The sequence below is a fragment of the Bubalus bubalis genome, chromosome 4 (genome assembly GCF_019923935.1).
Source record: "Bubalus bubalis isolate 160015118507 breed Murrah chromosome 4, NDDB_SH_1, whole genome shotgun sequence".
NCBI classification, from domain to species: domain Eukaryota; kingdom Metazoa; phylum Chordata; class Mammalia; order Artiodactyla; family Bovidae; genus Bubalus; species Bubalus bubalis.
The window spans coordinates 77273179-77292182 of record NC_059160.1 but is presented as its reverse complement, the minus strand read 5'-3'; the positions used below and the strand labels follow the sequence as shown (position 1 = coordinate 77292182).

Sequence of the window (19004 nt, the reverse complement as noted above, 5' to 3'; positions counted from 1 at the left end):
TGGTATTTTAGTCTCACTAGGTACTTTTAGGGCTTCTCAGTTGGCACTAGTGGTAAAGAACTTACCTGCCAATACAGGAAATGTAAGAGACATGGGTTCGATCCCTGGGTTGGGAAGATCCCCTGGAGGAGGGCATGGCAACCCACTCCAGTCTAGAGAATCCCATGAACAGAGGAGCTGGGCGGGCTACAGTCCATAGGGTTGCAGAAAGTCAGACACGACTAAAGTGATTCAGCACACGTGTACTTTTATATTTTATTTAATTGTACTAAAGCCGGTTATGCATAATTAATTCAATAATTTCAAAGGTCAGTGTTGCATCCCAGATTTCCTCACACACAGTAGTTGGAGATAAGTAGGTGAACTGTGAAGAGATTTTAAATTTAAGTAGGCTGCAATGAAGATAGTGTTTTGCTACCTAAATATTTCAGCAGCCAAAAAAAAAAAAACACCCCAAAATTTAGCCTTGTGTTCTCCAGCCAGGTGGGTTTCAATGACTGATGTCCATGGAGATGGGCTGTGCTCCCCTGGTGATCTAAGATAACAAACCGGCTCACATTAATGTCATTTATAGCATATATACTCTCCTTCAAGGCAACCTTCCTTTTAACTACATCCAACAAGATAATATTTCCAAGAGCCACTCATTTTGAGCAAATTTTATCAAACAAGAATCCAGGAGGCAAAGAACCCCCACCATATCACTCCTTAAAGTTCACTGTACATGGTATCCAATCTCTATAATATTTTTCTTCCTAATTATGCTTTCCTCTGGCCAACATCAAAGTGAGTTTGCCCTGCCAAAACACACAGCAGCTGGGTGGACAGGAGAAGAGTTCTGGGAAGTGTTCTGCACAAGGGCCCAGAATTGAGCCAGGATTAAATTGTACTCAAGATAACAGAGCAGGACAAGGAGTAGTTCAGACTGGGCGTGGTGCAGGAAGCATGAATGTAGGGCGACTGCTCTGGCCTCAGGCCTGATTTCTCTTATCTTTTCCCCATTTCCCAGGTCACAGGGATTTCCTTATTCGCTCAGCTACAATGGTTATTGGCAAGTAGAGAGCTTGTTGAGTGGGTTGACTTTGACGATGGGGAGTACCCAACTTTCTGGAGGTGTGGCATGTTACCAAATGATGCATGAGCCACCCTTTCATATATGCATATTTTATTTCCTAGAAAAATGATAATGTGCTGCTGCTGTTTAGTTGTTCAGCTGTGTCTGACTTTTTTGTGACCCCATGGACTGTAGCCCGCCAGGCTCCTCTGTCCATCGGATTTTTCAGGCAAATATATTGGAGTAGGTTGCCATTTCCTCCTTCAGGGGGTCTTTCTGACCCAGGAATTGAACCTGTGTCTTCTGCATTGCAGTCATATTCTCTACCACTGAGCCACCTAGGAAGCCCCTGTATTTGGCATATGCATATATAAAATGTTGTATATACACTATTTATGTTTAATTTTTTATTTATTTTAGAAAAAGTGAATTAGATTAATTTCCCTGGGAGAATTTCACAACACCCTTGGGGATCACAGAGTCTGCACTCCAGGGATGACCAGGGATAGTGGGTGGGGAAGGTAACCTCAGAAACCTAGTTAGAAATCCCTGAAGTCACAAGAAAGTCAGTCCCTCACTGTGGGTGTTCTTCCTCCAGGCAATGACGAGCTGAAGCCAGAGCCACAGCACCCCCTGCCCTCCTACCTGGAATACAGGCACAACGCCTCCATTCGGGTGTATCAGACCGATTATTTTGCCAGCAAATGTGCCGAAAGTCCTGACAGCAACTCTAAGAGTTTCAACATTAAGCTTGGAGCAGAGATGGAGAGCCTGGGTGGAAAATGTGATCCTAATCAGCAAAAATTTTGTGACGGGCCGCTGAAGCCGCGCACGGCCTACAGGTTAGATGTATTACCATCATTTCACCAGGAGGGACGTGCTCCATCACCGGGCGCTCAGCTGTCGGGGCGTCTGATGCACATGAGTTCCTGTAGATTAATAACCTACGTTACAAGAGTCCTCTGCATTTTATTGGCTAATTTATAAAGGTTGTATTCCTGCCTCCATTCACAGGGAATGGGTAAAGAGGGCCTTTGGCCTTGTACAAAAGCTCCAGTTCATTATGTGAAGAATTGAAGATTCTTATAGGTTGTTCTTTCTCCTAAAACTTCTCTAGGATGAATCAGGTGATTTATTTACCATGTTAACACCTATGAAAATGTCCAAGTAGAAAGATTAAGTTTAGGGAGACTCAAGAAATATGAGATTTTTTTTTTTCCCACTTTTAGTGAGGACTGGAATTACACTTATTTATTTGCCTGCTAATAGGCATAACAAGATGAATGTTCTTTTTGGTCCAGATAGAACTGTTGAAGGGAAAGGCCCCTTAATGAACGGAACCACCCTCTCCTCCCAGTAAGATGGCAGATGAAAAAGAGCAGCTAATTGGTTTGGCCTCAGGGAGTACTCCTGCAGCCAACAGGCCCTTCCAGCTGTAGGAACTAGCCGTGCCCTTCATGTACACCGTGTTCCCAGAAAGCAGAATAAGTATACACAGCATCCCAAACCTGGGTCCCCAAGAGATAGAGAACCTAGGCTGCCATCTTGGAAACAAGGCTGCGGGAATCCAGGATTAGTGCTTTTGCAGACGATGTGCCTTCCGTTAGGTGTTGGCAGACCTGGTGTCCAGCCAGATGGCAGCCAATCAGGTTCTCTATGGGCCAGTGTCCATTCTGGTTGGTCAGTGCCCAGGTCGTAATAACCCTTACATGTTTTGAGTATTACCCCTGAACTCAGCAGAAACCTTTCTGCCAGCTCCAGAAGGAGACAGTGACATGGCATCATACCCGAGAGCATTCTTCAACCCTCCCTTGCATCAACACAGTCAAGCCAACATCTTCCCTAAAACAGATGGCTCCCTTTGGACAGGAATTCCGCATAGATACCTCCACCCAGGACTCACCGCAAAAGTGCTACTGCACCCCAAGGTTGGCACCTCCAGAGTGAACACACACAAACTCACTAGCGATGTTTGCTTCAAGAAGAAGCTATATGAGCCTACCTGAAGGAGACGAAATCTCAGAGCAAAGGAGAAATATAAAAGAGATCAGAAAGCCAAGACACTTTAGTTCTTGTTAGAATCAAGCACTGCCTCAGCCCCTTGGTCAATTGGGCTCTGGGAAATTTGAGGAAATTTCTCCCAAGGGCTCTTTTCTCTTTGTGAGTTGGAAAGCTGAGTTGTTTTTGTTTGTTTGCTTTTTGAGAGAGGAGAGAAGATGAGTGATTACCACATTTAAGAAAGAGAATAAGAAGCTAGAGAGAGTTCACGCATGGACCAGGACCCCAGTTACCCAGCACACTCTTTCCTGTCCATCACAGCAGCCAAGGTCCTAGGAAGAGCCCCTGCACTCAGGTTCCAGTGTGGCCACTGTTTAGCTGTGTCATCTTGTAAACAGCATTTCAGTTCTCTGATCCTCACTTTTCTCATCTGCAAAACATCACAGGACTATGCTGAGGAGTCATATAGATGACAGATCAAACCTAGTCATGTCCCTTCTAGATTAAGGTCCTTCAGTGGTTCTCATTCACTTCTAGGAGCAAGTGAAGATCCCAGAGTAGGGTACACAAAGCCCCAGTCTTCTCACTCCCACCTGCCCACCAGCTTTGTCCCCGACCATTCGCTCCAACTATTGATACTCTCCACCCATTTACCACTCCTCCCTCCTCAGAGTTCCCTGAAATCTGACGTGTCTCTCTTATACCTCTGAGCCTTTACACATTCTTTTCACTGTATTTGGAAAGCTTTCCACTCTCTTGTCTGACTGATGAATTCCTTCATACACTTCAAAAGCCAGCTCAACCCACAACTAGCCCTGAGCTGCCCCTGTTAACCCACACCTGGGCAGTGGGGCCCTCAGCTCCACTTCCAGTGCGCCCAGTCTCTGTGTCTGCGTGCTAAGTCGCTTCAGTCATGTCCGACTCTGTGCGATCCCATGGACTATAGCCCGCCAGACTCCTCTGTCCATGGGATTCTCCAGGCAAGAATACTGGAGTGGGTTGCCATGCCATCCTCCAGGGGATATTCCCAACCCAGGGATGGAATGCACATCTCTTACATCTCCTGCAATGGCAGGTGGCTCAGATGGTAAAGAAATCACCCGCAATGCAGGAAATTCCTAGGTTCGATTCCTGGGTTGGGAAGATCCGCTGGAGAAGAGAATGGCAACCCACTCCACTCCAGTATTCTTGTCTGGAGAATCCCATGGACAGAGGAACCTAACAGGTTACAGTCCATGGGGTTGCAAAGAGTTGGACACTACTGTGTGAATAACACTTGCACTTTCACCTTCTTCACTAGACTGCAAAAGCTCACAGACTAAATTGTGGAGACAGACATGACATTGGTTACAAAACGATATGGGAAGTACCTGGCACAAAAGAGATGCAATTAAATGTTTATGAGCAAATAAGGGAATGAGCCAAGATGTTCTATGAAAAGTTAAACATTCTGATTATAGCTTAATCAACTCCTGCTGCATTAATGTGTTTTCTAGGATATGGCTTTCCTCTCTCTGTATTTAGTTCACTACTGTGAAAAGCATGCCAGGCAGATAATACCTGATATGAGCATGGAGAACCATATGCCAAGCAGCCACCTGTGTGGTAGCTGCTGAACCCAGGCTCCGTGCAGGCAGAATGCCTGTCTCACAATGATAATCACCATAGTGACCCTCAGTGCTATCAGGCATCTTTTTCCCAGAGAGAATAGGTAGACAGGAAGGAACACGGAAAAAGAAAAATTAGGATTGCCAAGAAATGGAAAATGCTAGGTTTAGCTGATATGCAAGTTTATTATACCAACAAATATTTAACGTCTTCCTGTTCATTGTTGGGTTCCTGTTATCCGGGTTGTTTCATATGGGAAGAGAATGGGTACATCATGATGGGTGAGAAACAGCGCAGAGGTTGGGGAAGTGCTGATCTGGCTTTGTTTTCTATTCTAAATAGAATAGCAATGTGACCACGATCAGATAATCTGCTTCTGTTGACCTCATTTTCCTCAAACGAAGGAAATTGAACCACATGATCTATAGCTTTGTAGAATTCTGATTCTGGACACATTTAAAGTTGAAAAACTTACCATTACATATCAGTTCATTAAAATTATCTTATATGCATATAGAGAAGACCTGTCTATAAAATATAGCAGAAATGTTGAAGGACCTAAGAGGGCTGTAGGTAAATAAATGCTCTGAAGGTCCAAAAGTCTTCTTGAAGGAGGTATCATTTTGGCTGGCTACTGAAAAGTAGGGAAGGGTTTGCAAACGTGGATATAGGGGCAAAAGGAGATTCACGGTTCAGGAAACAGTCATAGTGCAGAGGCAGAAATATACAAATTGTTTAGAGAAGAACAAACCCAAATAATCCAGTTTCAAAGTGAGGGTCATATCGAGGGGTAGTAAGGAAGACAAAAATGAGAAGATAGGATGGGACAGGATTCCAGATGCGTGCTAAGTGCTGGGCTGGGGGATGTGGTTGTGACATCCATTACTGGAAGGGTTCTAAGGGCAGAATTCCTGTTGATAGCCTAATTTTAAGCCAAGCCTACAGTAACTGCAAGAGCTGTAGTAAATGCAATGAGCTCTTGCATTATCTCCTTCCTGGGTTCCTAAAGGCCCTAATTCATCTGGACCCATTCTGTGTTTTGCGTTTGCACCTTTGAATCTTAGAATTCCAGAGCAGAACCTGTCAAGGTTGTTACAGCCCCAGTGCTTTTATTTTCACAGATGAGAAAACTGAATCATAAAGAACTTTAGGAACCATTCATCTAATCAGCGATAGTGAGAACTAGACCTCAGACTCCCTGTTTCCCAGCCCAGGCCCTTTTACAGCCCTCCAACAGAAGTCACTGCTGTTAAACCACAATTAAGCCAAGAGAAAGAGATCTGGACTGCTGCTGCTGCTGCTGCTAAGTCGCTTCAGTCGTGTCTGACTCTGTGCGACCCTATAGATGGCAGCCCACCAGGCTCCGCCGTCCCTGGGCTAGGAGTCAGAAAATCCTGAGTTTGGTTATCTTTCACCAGCTTTCTTTACAGTCTTGAGTGAGAAATGGAATCTCCCTAAGCTTCAGGTTCCAAATCCCTGAAGTACTATCATAAGTTTCTGATACTGGAGAGGTTAGAGATGGTCAAATAGAATCATGTCTGTAAAAGTTCTTCACGCTTACAAATCACCATACAAATAAAAGAAACTCTTTTCATTGGAGAGACTCTTTTCAACGTCCAAAGCTACAATACACTAGCAACACCCACCAGCTCCTTCCCTTCCATGTAGTACATGTTGACTGCTTGTTACTCTCTGGGGACATTGCATAATACCTCCACCAATAGTCTGTTATTCCTGGAAGTACCACTTTTGGCTTGGAAGGTGTCTTTTAGACGTGGAAATTATAGACGAGGTTGATCAATATAATCTTGATGATATTTAGGAGATTATACTTAGACCTAGACATGAGTTAGAAGGAGAGGGGAAAAGGTCAGAACAGTTTGTCCCGGCTGGCTAATGCTGGTAATAATAATGCTTCAGCGTTATTACAGGATGTGCCCAGATACTTCTGGGTTAAGCAAATCTAGATTTCTTTTTTAAGGAAAAAAAGAGACATTCATTCATTCTCATATGATTTAAATTAACCCTAGAAAAAGTTTCCCCCTATAAACCAATCCTGTTACTCTCAGTAAACCTCCAGTCTGGAAAACTTCAGGTTAGAATGGGCTCAATAGGTTGCCCAAGCCAATCTTTAACTTAGTGCCAGGCTGCTATCCTGCAGATCCCCTGAGAGCTGGTTCTCCAGTCTCTGCTTAAACCCCCTCGGTGACTGGGAGCTCACTATCTATGTGGCAGCTCATACTCTAGATGTTAGAAAGTGATTTTTTGTTCCCATGCTGCCCTATGACTTCAGCCTACTAAGCTTAGTTCTGTATTCAAGAATGTAAACCTTGACATGATAGGGATTATTCTTTGCAGTATATCTGGCTTCTGGACAGAGGAGGCTCAATAAATATCTGATGAATGATGCGTGAAGGCACAAAGCCAGGGCCTTCTGATTTCATAATTCATACCCTCTCCTACATGCATATCGACCAGATGACCACCCTGTTTCTCCTTGAAAACATTCTCCAGTCAGCCCTACTGTGGTCAGTCACTAATCTGTACTTAAACAAATTGGTTTTCTTTTCAGAATCAGCATTCGGGCTTTCACCCAGCTATTTGATGAGGACCTGAAGGAATTCACAAAACCACTCTATTCAGACACATTTTTCTCTTTGCCCATCACCACTGAGTCAGGTAAGGCTAATCTTTTCATCCATCTAACATAGTCTGCCAACCACCACGTCACCTACAAGAGCCTCTACTAAGAGGCTAGACCTCAGACTCCCTGCTTCCCAACCCAGGAGAGATTGGGGGACTTGGCTGATGGTGGGAGGATCATTTATTTTTGCTTGGAATGTAATCTTTATATGATCATGATTTGATGTAGATTAGAGAAATTGTACAATTTCTGTAGCTGAGTGGACTGAAAGGAGATTTATCTTGTCAAGAAGGTAGAAAGAGGTACCAGATTTTTTTTATCTATTAAAAATGAATTTTTAAAAAAATAGTGGATGAAGAACATTTAGGTCAAGAGCTGACACAGGCCAAAACAGAAGTAGATATAAAAAGCTTTCAAGTTGCAAATGGGAATGTGTATATGAAACATATACATAGAAATGCATAGGGAAAAAAAAAGACTAGAAGGAACTTTTTTCCTTTTGTTTATTATATGTTGCTTTTACATGATAAAAAAAAATGTTAACTTGGCTTTACATAAATTTCTGAAAGAAACTTTTCTAAACTGTGTTGGAAGGAAAGCCTGAATAACGTTGTTTTTTAGTTGCTAAGTTGTATCCAACTCTTTTGCAATCTCATGGACAATAGCCCACCAGGTTCATCTGTCCATGGAATTTCCCAGACAAGAATACTGGCTGGGTTGTCATTTCCTTCTCCAGGGGATCTTCCCGAACCAGGAATTGAACCTGTATCTCCTGCATTAGCAGGTGGATTCTTTACCAGGTAGCCACCAGGGAAGCCCCTGAATAATAATAGTAGCTAATATTGACTCTGTCCTCTCTGTGGAGCTGCAGTTTTAAAGCATTGTGCTTAGAATAATTTATCTAATCCTCACTACGGCCTTTTGTGGTAGATACTATTACCATCCCCCATTTTAAAGGTGAGGATTTGAGATACCAAGAGTTTACATAACTTACCCAAGATAGCAGAGCTGGGTTCTAGCACTTTCTGCCTGACCTCTTAACTTCTGCACTGCACTGATTTGGAATAGTTCCAACATGCTGAGAATAGATTTATTTTTTAGCACATTGTTCTTTGGTACCATTATCTGTCCAGCCTTTCCCTGTACCCAGCCTTTCACAGTGCTTGGTCTCAGGAAGTTCTTCTTTAGAGCTAAAACAGTCTCTCATGCTGCATGACAAAAGATGACTCAGCTTCACAAACACTCCCATCTATTTATGCCAAATATAGGATAATCTCCCACTTTTCAGACCAAAAAGGAATCAGAACACAGTTAAGAAGATTTAGATGTGTTTGCTTACAAGTTAATGTTAAGTGTGGATTTGTAAACATTATTCTTCCCTATTTAAATTATTGGTATACAGCAAAAATTGTACGAAGTCCAGTAAAGAAACATAGTAAACATATATCCAAAAAAAGGAATATTAACCACTTTAAAAGAAAGATGATTATGTTGGTTTGTTAAATCTTGAAAATCAACATTGAATAAACAAATCCAAGTGCTTAAAGTGCACTTCAAAAATGAATTACTGCATAGACCTAAATATAAGAGCTAAAATGATCCAGCTTTTAAAAGAAAACATAGGAGGAAGTTTTTGTGACCTTGAGTTAGGAAATGGTTTCTTAGCTACGACCAAAAGCACAAGCAACAACAACAAAACAGATAAATGGGACCTAATTAAAATTAAAAACTCCTGCGCTTCAAAGGACACCATAAAGTGAAACAAGATAACCCACAGAATGGGAGAAACTATTAGCAAATCTTGTATCTGATAAAGGTCAAGTATCCAGAATATATAGAACACTCATCACTCAATAACAAAAAGACAAACAACACAATTTAAAAATGGACAAAGGGTCCAAATAGACATTTTGCCAAAAAAGATACACATAAGTCCAATAAGCTCATGGAAAGATGCTCATTATTAGACATTATCATAACTACAATAATATACCACTTCACACCCACTAGAATGGCTATCATCAAAAAGATAATAACAAGTGTTAGCAAGGATATGAAAAAATCTGAACCCTTATACACCGTTTGTAGAATGTAAAATGATGTAGTTTTTATGGAAAACATTTTTCAGTTTCTCAAAATGTTACACCTTGCTCAGTAATTCCACTCTTTAGTATATACCCATGAAAAACAAAAACAAAAACTTGTATATGTAGATTCATAGCAGCATTATTTAAAATAACCAAAAAAATAGAAATACCCCACATGTCCATCAATGGCTGAAAACAAATATAGAATATTATTCAGCATAAAAAGGAATGAAATACTGACACATGCCACAACATGGATGAACCTTGAAAACATGCTAAGTGAAAGAAGCCAGTTACAAAAAAGCATGTGTTTATTGCTCAATTTATACGAAATGTCCAGAAAAGGCAAATCTATGAAGACAAAGTAGGTTAGTGGTTGCCAGCATCTAGAGAGAGGGAATGGAGAATGACTGCTAAGGGGCATGGGGCTTCTCTTAGGGGGTGATAAAAATGTTACAAAATTGAATGTAAAATAATTGAACTGTACAGTTTAAATTGGTGAATAGTATGGAATGTGAATTACATTTCAAAACACTGTTTTTAAAATGGGCGACCTTCTTATAAACTCCTAGTGACAATATCAGATCATTTAATAAACCTGGAATTTCATTAAAATAATTGAGCAATTCACTGGATTTGCTAATGTCCCAGATGCTGTGTAACAAATGAAATAGCATATTAACCTTGATGGCAAACTCCTGGCCTTTACCTCAAGTGCCCCAAGCTGTGCATACAAGCACAAATGAAGTCCCAATTAATTTATAAGCTGAACATCATTAATTTCAAAAGTATAATGATCAACCCACCATTACATAGTAGTAGCTCATGTTTCATCTTTTCAGCTGTATACTCCTAAGATAGTAAAAGCCTTGGGCTTCCCTGGTGGCTCAGTGGTAAAGAATCTATCTGACAATGCAGGAGATGCGGGTTTGATCCCTGGGTCAGAAAGATACCATGGAGACAACGCACTCCAGTATTCTTGCCTGGGAAATCACATGGACAGAGGAGCCTGATGGGTTACAGTCCATGGGAAGTTGGATACAACTTAGTGACTAAATGACAGTAAATGCCTTAATGTGGGCATCATTTGAATTCTTCTATAATAACATCACTAGGGAGACAGGTTCCCCCAGCTCTCTTATTGGTCTTTTAACACTAATTTTCCCACCTGGGTTTCTTGTTGCCCTCTGGATCATTGTAGAGCCTCTGTTTGGAGTTATTGAAGGTGTGAGTGCTGGTCTGTTCTTAATTGGCATGCTCGTTGCTGTTGTTGCCTTATTCATCTGCAGACGGAAAGTCAGGTGAGTACCAAGTTCCCTTTTGTAATTAGGTTCAGAATTTTAAAGATGCAACTGAAAATGCTCTTTGGCCTGAAAAGTAAGAAGGGAGAAATAATTTAATTTCTCCAGGTTAAGTCACTTTGTTTCTTAAGAAAAACAAGAAGTGAAGTGAAGTCGCTCAGTCATGTCCAACTCTTTGCAACCCCATGGACTATAGCCTACAACGCTCCTCCGTCCATGGGATTATCCAGGCAAGAGTACTGGAGTGGGTTGCCATTTCCTTCTCCAGAGGATCTTCCCAACCCAGGGATCGAACCTGGGTCTCCTGCATTGTAGGCAGATGCTTTACCATCTGAGCCATCAGGGAAGTCCAAGAAAAACAAGAGTCAAATCCTAAAACCATGACTCACTTTTTTGCATACCATTGCTGAGTCTTATCCTTACCAAAGGAATGAGGGGCCATCTGTATCCTCATTTGAATGTGAAATAGCTCCTTTGGCACGGGGTGGGGGTGGGGGGTGGGGGTGAATGTGTATGTGTGTGGGTTCAGTCACCTTGTGAAGACAGAGATGTCTATGAATTATGTTTCCAAATGCTTTTCTAAACTATTCTGAAAAGTATGGTTTGCCATCTCAGTTTTGTGGTTCCTATCTGCCATGCTAAGCTAAGAAGGGAGCAAAAAGAACTAAACATATGTGGCCCCAATGCCATGCCCTCTTTCCTTAGGGAATTTCTTCTCTTTGGCACATTGTCCTCTCTTTTGCAGTCGTGTCTTGCATCTAAGGTTTACTGTGTGTGTGTATCTTTTTTTTTTTTTTTTTTTAAGGAAAGCTTTATTGAGAGTGTGGGAAGTGATTATGACCTGTAGCCAAAAACAGAAGACACATCTTCAGCTATTGCAGAGATCTGTTTCTGAGTGGGGAAAATCGGTTTCTTTATGTTCTTCCTCTCTGTTCCCTCCCTCAAAGGGATGTTGGCTGAGTGTAAAATATACATGTACTGAAAAATCCATATTTGTACAAACATGCACACCCTTACCATAAGTGGAAAAATCTGGGCTTCCCTGATGGCTCAGTGGGTAAAGAATCCACTTGCAAGGCAGGAGATGCAGGAGACTTGGGTTCAATCCCTGGGTTGGGAAGATCCCCTGGAGAAGGGAATGGCAATTCACTCCAGTATTCTCACCTGAAAAATTCCATGGACAGAGGAGCCTGGCAGGCTACAGTCCACAGGGTTGCAAAGAGTTGGACACAACTAAACGTCTAAGCAAGCCCAGCCTTACCATAGACGGAGAAATCTGTTTAAATTATTTCATAATCAAATTATCAGTCTTCTCCCTTGTGTTTCAGCCATGGTCGAGAAAGGCCCTCTGCCCGTCTGAGCATTCGTCGGGATCGACCACTGTCAGTCCACTTGAACTTGGGCCAAAAAGGGTGAGCACATTTTCCTTCACTTTATTTATTGAAAGAAGAGTTGATTGTCTTACATGAAATTTGCTAACAAGATCTTTCTACTTTTGGCTTCTCTTCACAGTAACCGGAAAACTTCTTGGTAAGAAAGAGCTCATTAATTACTATATTGTCTGCTTTTGAAATATAACTGCGGCTGGGTAAGGCATTTTCCCTGTTCTTCAGTAATTTTCTTCTCTTTCTGTTATGTTTTTAACCATAGCCCAATAAAAGTAAATCAGTTTGAAGGGCACTTCATGAAGCTGCAGGCTGACTCCAACTATCTTCTATCCAAGGAATACGAGGTACAACTCAGATGCAATGATGTTTTAGCGTCCCTGGTTCTTAGCAGAATTTCCTTTCAGCCCTCACTGTGGAATCACATCCCAATTGGGCTCAGGAGTTAGAATGGCACTTAGGGTCTCACTGAGTGTGCTTTCATGCCCGAATCCATTCCCTGCACAATATACCACCTAGTCTCAGAAGCCAGTTTGATCTCCAGAATAACCAACAAAGTGCTACCCAGATCGGGTGGTAAGAAAGAATTAACAGACTTCAAATGCAAACTGATGCTGTCAGTTAGTTAACCTGGCCTTTTGCTTGCTTGGGAGATAATGCGGTTGGGTAAAAAGTGCCCAGGCTTAGGATTCAGTTCCCAGCTTTGCAACCTGTGTGACCCAGGGCAAGTGAATTATCCTGTCTGAGCCTCCTTTGTAAAATGGAGATGAGACTACCTCCTCCGGGGCTGTTGTGGGGATGACCGCCGATGCCCCTGGTCGAATAGGAAACATTCCACAAATGCAGCTAGTGTAACATATTGTTATATTATTATGTATCTCAAGGACTGTCCAGTTTGCCATATTCTGTTTCACATTATTCACATGCAAACTTATTTTTGACCTAACAGGATTTAAAAGACGTGGGTCGAAACCAATCATGTGACATTGCACTCCTGCCCGAGAACAGAGGGAAAAATCGATACAACAATATATTGCCCTGTAAGTTTTGTGTTGAGATCTGTAATACCGCCTTCCTCTCGCCATTTCTTTCCTTTTCTGTGATTAAAAATGGGGCTAAAGCAACTTGGTATAGCTAGATATGGAAGACCTGAGGTTCTAAATGTCTTTAAAAACAAATGACTTGGACGTTACTGTACTTCTCTCCAGAGGGTAACAACCAGCTGAAATTCTGGCTGTGAGAGAGACCTCTCACGCTGTTGACATTTCATCACGTGGTCCTGATGCTTCTCCTTGGAGGGTTAAGAGCTGTAACAGGGTTAACAGTAAGGGTCAACCTGGGCTTACTTAAAGTCTCTAGTTAGCAATTATTTCATATATAAAGATATATATTACATATATTATTCTTATTATCCTTACCCAATTGGGTGAAGCGATTGAAGGTAGCTTTTCTGAACTGCATTCATTACAACAATGAAAAGGAACTGGCCACTCCATCAGACAAATGTTGTTAGTGTTACAGAGGGAAGCACAGATGGGCTTAGAAGAGCATTTGGCTCATTTGCTTGGATGTTTCTGGGCCACTTGTGCAACTCTGTGTGAGCTTCACCTGCAAAATGGAGCTGAGACTGTCTCCCATGTGGGGTTGTGGTGGGGGTCAGAGCTAGCACACGTCAAATGCAAAGCATTCTGTAAACAGTAGAAAAATCACCCCATGGCTCAGTGATACATCTTTCTCAATAAACTTCCTTCCAGATGATTCCTCTCGAGTGAAGCTGTCCAACGTGGACGATGACCCGTGCTCTGACTACATCAATGCCAGCTACATCCCTGTAAGTGAACCCGGGGCCATAGCAACTGGGATGAGGCTTTGACAGGCGGTTATGCTGGAGACACCTCTCCTCCAACACACTCCCACTGTTCTCAGGTCTGGAAACATGGACGTTTTAGAAGAAAAAAAAAAAAAAAAAAAGGCCATGTCTGATTGCCATAAAATGCAGGCTGTCCTAGTCAATTGCTACTAAGGCCCAGCTTTCACAATGGCTATGGTCCCATAGGATTATAATGGGCCCAGGAGGCATTTTCAAAGGTTATTTCCTCTCTGCAGCCCTTAGTCAAGATTAGAGCTCCCTAAGGAAGCTGAATCTCCACAGCTGAGGCGGCCTAGCTAGGGAAGCCAATTCAAAGTTATTTGGATTTCTGAAAACCACAGACACAACTCAAAGGTTGTGTCACACCTCTGGGCTCAGATTCTGGCTAGCAATTCACCAGCCTCCTACAGCACCTCCAGTGGAAAAGCTTCAGGTCAGGTAGACCCGTTTGAATCCCATCTCTGCCCTTTGCTGACTCTGGGATCTTGGGCAAGTTTTGTCAATCCTTTGGACCTTCATTTCCTTTTCCAAAAAATATAAGGATAATATTTACCTTAAATAATCCTCCATTCACTCCATAAACACCATATGTGTGGATGCTAAGTCACTTCACTCGTGTCAGACTCTATGCAACCCTATGGGCTGTAGCTCATCAGGCTCCTCTGTCCATGGATTCTCCAGGCAAGAATACTGGAGTGGGTTGCCATGGCTTCCTGTGACTCCTGCATTGCAGGTGGATTCTTCACTGTTGAGCCTCCGGGGAAGCCCCAAACACTATATAATGAAGTGCTAACTGTAAGTTGGACATTGTGCTGTGTACAGAGAGAGGGTCTGATGGAGTCCTGACCCCCTGGGAACTCTCAGCAGAGTTGGGACATCAGAAAATGACAAGGTGATGCCCTTGACAGGATAGAGTGGTTCTTCACCAACATTAGCGCACACCCGCATCATCTGCAGGTCTTGTTAAAATCCAGCTTCTGACTGGGGCTTCTCTGGCAACCCAGTGGTTAAGATTCTGCATTCCACCGCAGGAGGAGTGGGTTTGATCTCTGGTTGGGGAACTAAATTCCCACATGCCTGAAGAAAAAAAAATGCAGCTTCTGATTCAGCAGGACTGGGTGGAACCTGGCATTCTGAATCTCTAACAAGCTGCCTGATGACCCCCTGCTGCTGGTTTGAGGAGCCCTCTCTGAGTAGCAAGAGGCTAGAGGTTGCCACAGGAGCTTCTGGGAAAACATCCTCCAGCAGAGATGAAGATAAAGGAAAGTTCAGCAGAGCAGGCAACATGCTGAGACTTGGAGGATAAAGAAGAGAGGCTGTGTTTGGGTCGGCGGGGTGGGGGTGGGGGAAGCAGAGGTGACAGAGCAGAGGCCCGGAGGAATGACAAGAGGAGAAAGAGCTTCAGCTGGGATCTGCAAGTAATACCGTAGTGTTGCTAGAACGCAGGATATGTGGGCGAAAATATCCTAACTCATAGAGCTATGGTTATAATTCAATAAGATCTGTGAAAATCCTGACCCACAGCTTGTTATGGGTTTCCCTTGTAGCTCAGTTGGTAAAGAATCTGCCTGCGAGGCAGGAGACCTGGGTTCGATTCCTGTGTTGGGAAGATCCTCTGGAGAAGGAAATGGCAATCCATTCTAGTATTCTCGCCTGGGGAATCCCATGGATAGAGGGGCCTGGCAGGCTATAGTCCATGGGATCACAAAGAGTCAGACACGACTTAGTGACTAAACCACCGCCAGAGCTTGTGATAGGGTAGATGCTCAATAAACAGTGGGTTCTCTTCCCTTCAGTTTCCCTGGCATGGTACCTCTTACCAACATCCCAAAGCCAAGTATCCAAAATGAGTAAAACTCTTCTTTGTTAAATAGGGCAATATCAGTTCCTCAGACAATCCACATTGTGTATACACACACATAACAGGGTGAAGTGTTTTCTAAATGATGGCCCAAGTCCTCCACTGCCTTTAAGAATAAACCCAACCTAATAAAAAAAGACCTTGGCTCTTCACAATAGGTCAGTGTTCTGGCCTTTGTCCTTCCTGCTCCCAAGCCTTGCCACGTGTTAGTATCTCTTTTTCAAATCAGGGACCTGGCAAAGACTTACATCTCACCTAATCTACAGAGCTAACCCCTTTGTTTAGCGTTCTGAAGAGGCCCATTGTTTCTGAGTCCCCACATTGTAAATTCATTGCAGGGCAACAACTTCAGGAGAGAATACATCGCAACTCAGGGACCTCTTCCCGGCACCAAGGATGACTTCTGGAAAATGGCGTGGGAACAGAATGTTCACAACATCGTCATGGTGACCCAGTGTGTGGAGAAGGGCCGAGTGAGTACACGGTCTTCCTGTCATACTAACCTTGCTTCCTACCCCTTGGATGGAGTTTAACTCCCCGCCCCATAGAAATAAAACCCCGTAGGGACTTTCCTGGCTGTCTAGTGGTTAAGACCACACCTTCCAATGTAGGAAAATCTCTGGTCAGGAAGCAAAATTCCCACATACCAAACAGCCAAAAACCCAAAACATATAACAGAAGCTATATTGTAACAAATTCAATAAAGACTTTAAAAATGGTCCTCATCAAAAAAAAAAAAAAATCTTAAAAGAAACCCCATGAAAACCAAGTAGGGATCAAACAAGAACACTGTTAGTGAATTAAAGCCACTCGGTTATAAAAAGCTCTGTAGTAAACCCAGGTGATGCTGTGTTCAGATGCTGGGTCTGAAGTTTCAGTCAAAGATGTTTCCACTGAACAAGTGGGATTATTAGAAGTGTCCAGGACACAGAAGGATTACCTGGCCTCTTATCAGCACCATCCTCTGTTGAATGGGGAGAAGAGGTATGTTGGCAGAGTCACTGGCTCTACCCCTAATTTCAGGAAGTAAGGAGTATTGAATTTTAGGCTGTGTCTGCAGACACAAAATAAAATAGTTATCTGATTAAATGGTTTATATGGTTATGTTGATGGTTAAAAAAGAAAGATTACGTGAAGTGCCCAGTGTCTGTGTTCAACAATTATACATGTTCACAATACTCTTTCTCCTGTCTTCACCTGTGAATGTGATTTTAGCTAAATGTTCTGACTTTTCAAAGATCACCTGGACCATGGCATTGGATCCAGGTTGGAACAACGTAAAAACATGGACAAAAAAGGGTCAGGGAGACAGTGCCTTCATCTTCCCAGCTAGATCTTTCTTTGGAAAACAAAACAAAGCAAAAACAAACAGTAAAAGAGCACAAGAAATTGTAAGACATGGTTTATGTGTCCATGAAATTGAAAGGCTGAGAAAATCAACAAAAACTGAAGCCCCAGAACCTGAACCTGAAAGGGAAATGAATCTAAAGGTGGGGGATTTGCCCCTTGACGATGTCTCTCTCTCACTGGGAGCAGCAGCCCAGCTTCAGACCTGCCCGTGAGCAGGTTAAGGCAAAGCAGATGGTCAAATTGCTTTAGCAGCTGACCCAGGATTCCAACTCAGGAAGACATTTCCAGGAGGGAAAGTTCAGGTTCATGGTAGAAGCGCATTTCCAGACTCACTTTTTTTTTCTGCCTGTCCTCCTCTAGGTAAAGTGTGACCATTATTGGCCAGCAGACCAAGATTCCCTCTACTATGGGGACCTCATTCTGCAGATGCTGTCGGAATCCGTGCTGCCCGAGTGGACCATCCGGGAATTTCGGATATGCAGCGTATGTTTGTTCATTTGACTTCATTGACTAACAAGGTTGGGAAGATGAAGTGTGTGCTAAAGTCGCTTCAGTCGTGTCCGACTCTGTGACCCCATGGACTGTAGCCCACCAGGCTCCTCTGTCCATGGGTATTCTCCAGGCAAGAACACTGGAGTGGGTTGCCATGCCTTCTTCCAGGAGCTTTTCCTGACCCAGGGATCGAACCCACGTCTCTTCTGTCTCCTGCATTGGCAGGTGGGTTCTTTACCACTAGCACCGTGTAGGAAGATGAAGAACACCTGTGAATCCGATTTCTGCTGGTTTCCTCTCCTGTAGTTTGGCTCCTAGGAATCCCTGCCTGGGCATGGTTGTCAGGTTTGAAGGTTTGCCCTGAGCCGTTCCCCTTCTTACCCCTCTGCTCTTCCAGGAGGAACAGTTGGATGCACACAGACTCATCCGCCACTTCCACTACACGGTATGGCCAGACCACGGTGTCCCGGAGAGCACCCAGTCCCTGATCCAGTTTGTGAGAACTGTCAGGGACTACATCAACAGGACCCCCGGGGCCGGGCCCACTGTGGTGCACTGCAGGTACTCTTCCGCCCAGAGCCGGCAGTATAGCAGCCGGGTGTCTAGGCGTGGGGAATGGGTAGGTGGAGGCTCTGTGTGCCCAGCCAGGCTGCTTGGGCCCAGGGGGTGTTCTTATGCCCTCTTCCACCCACTGCTCCCCAGCCTCACTCCTTTGCAGTCTCTTCACCTCCCATTTTTCTCTCTGGCTCTCCATCCTTCTCTCCCTCTTGCTTTTTTTCCTACTGTATCCAATGCAAAGCCCTCATCATCATTGGGCCCCATCCCACCCCTCAATCCAAGTTCCCAGAAACTCACCTCCCCCTCTAGCTGGGGAGGAGACGGCTCATGCTTGTTCCTGCCTCCTGCCATTCTTTCTCCTTGGAATGGCCCCCTCTCTCTCCTCCATCTGTATAAACCATAACCAGCCTTTAAGATCACAGCTCTCAGCTTCCCATGGAGTAGCACTGCCATCTGTGGCAACCCAATTTCGCTCTTAAATTTCTGTTCTCTCTTGACTTCTCTTGGCTTCAGCCTGTACAACCCATAAAATCAACCTAACAAGCAGTCTCTCCCTCTCTTTCTCCCTGGGGAGCCTAGTGTTTAGCTAATTAATGTTTGCAGAAACACTTGGATAGCCCTCACTGAACGGCACGAATAAACAAAGAGCAGCGAATTGCTCCAGGAAGAGAAATGTCATGTGCACTTGCTTCCTCTCAACCTGCCCAGCACCCTAGGAGCCCTGCTTTTATATGTCATCGGAACCATGATGCTTTTTATAGGCATGTGAAGCTTTCAAGAGTTTCCTGCCTTCTGA

At 43.5% G+C, this 19004-nt stretch overlaps 1 protein-coding gene, 1 long non-coding RNA gene and 1 other non-coding gene across 8 annotated transcripts in view; 1 reads left to right on the top strand and 2 right to left on the bottom strand.

The window, feature by feature from the left end:
* Nucleotides 1-10686, bottom strand: part of LOC123333282 — a 30091-nt gene extending 19405 nt beyond the window's left edge. The window contains exon 1 of the long non-coding RNA XR_006550547.2: nt 10560-10686. This is a non-coding gene — a long non-coding RNA (uncharacterized LOC123333282). The remainder of the gene's footprint in view (nt 1-10559) is intronic.
* Nucleotides 1-19004, top strand: part of PTPRB (protein tyrosine phosphatase receptor type B) — a 134048-nt gene that overhangs the window by 100707 nt on the left and 14337 nt on the right. For all 6 annotated transcript variants that reach the window (XM_006058409.4, XM_006058410.4, XM_025283973.3 and 3 more), the window contains 11 exons: nt 1653-1896; nt 7233-7339; nt 10593-10692; nt 12021-12104; nt 12205-12222; nt 12343-12424; nt 13027-13117; nt 13832-13908; nt 16147-16281; nt 17519-17641; nt 18048-18211. In XM_006058409.4, coding sequence (XP_006058471.4) covers nt 1653-1896; nt 7233-7339; nt 10593-10692; nt 12021-12104; nt 12205-12222; nt 12343-12424; nt 13027-13117; nt 13832-13908; nt 16147-16281; nt 17519-17641; nt 18048-18211 — 1225 coding nt within the window. The remainder of the gene's footprint in view (nt 1-1652; nt 1897-7232; nt 7340-10592; nt 10693-12020; nt 12105-12204; nt 12223-12342; nt 12425-13026; nt 13118-13831; nt 13909-16146; nt 16282-17518; nt 17642-18047; nt 18212-19004) is intronic.
* TRNAC-ACA lies at nt 10967-11038 on the bottom strand. The gene has a single exon. It is a non-coding gene; the product is annotated as a tRNA-Cys (tRNA).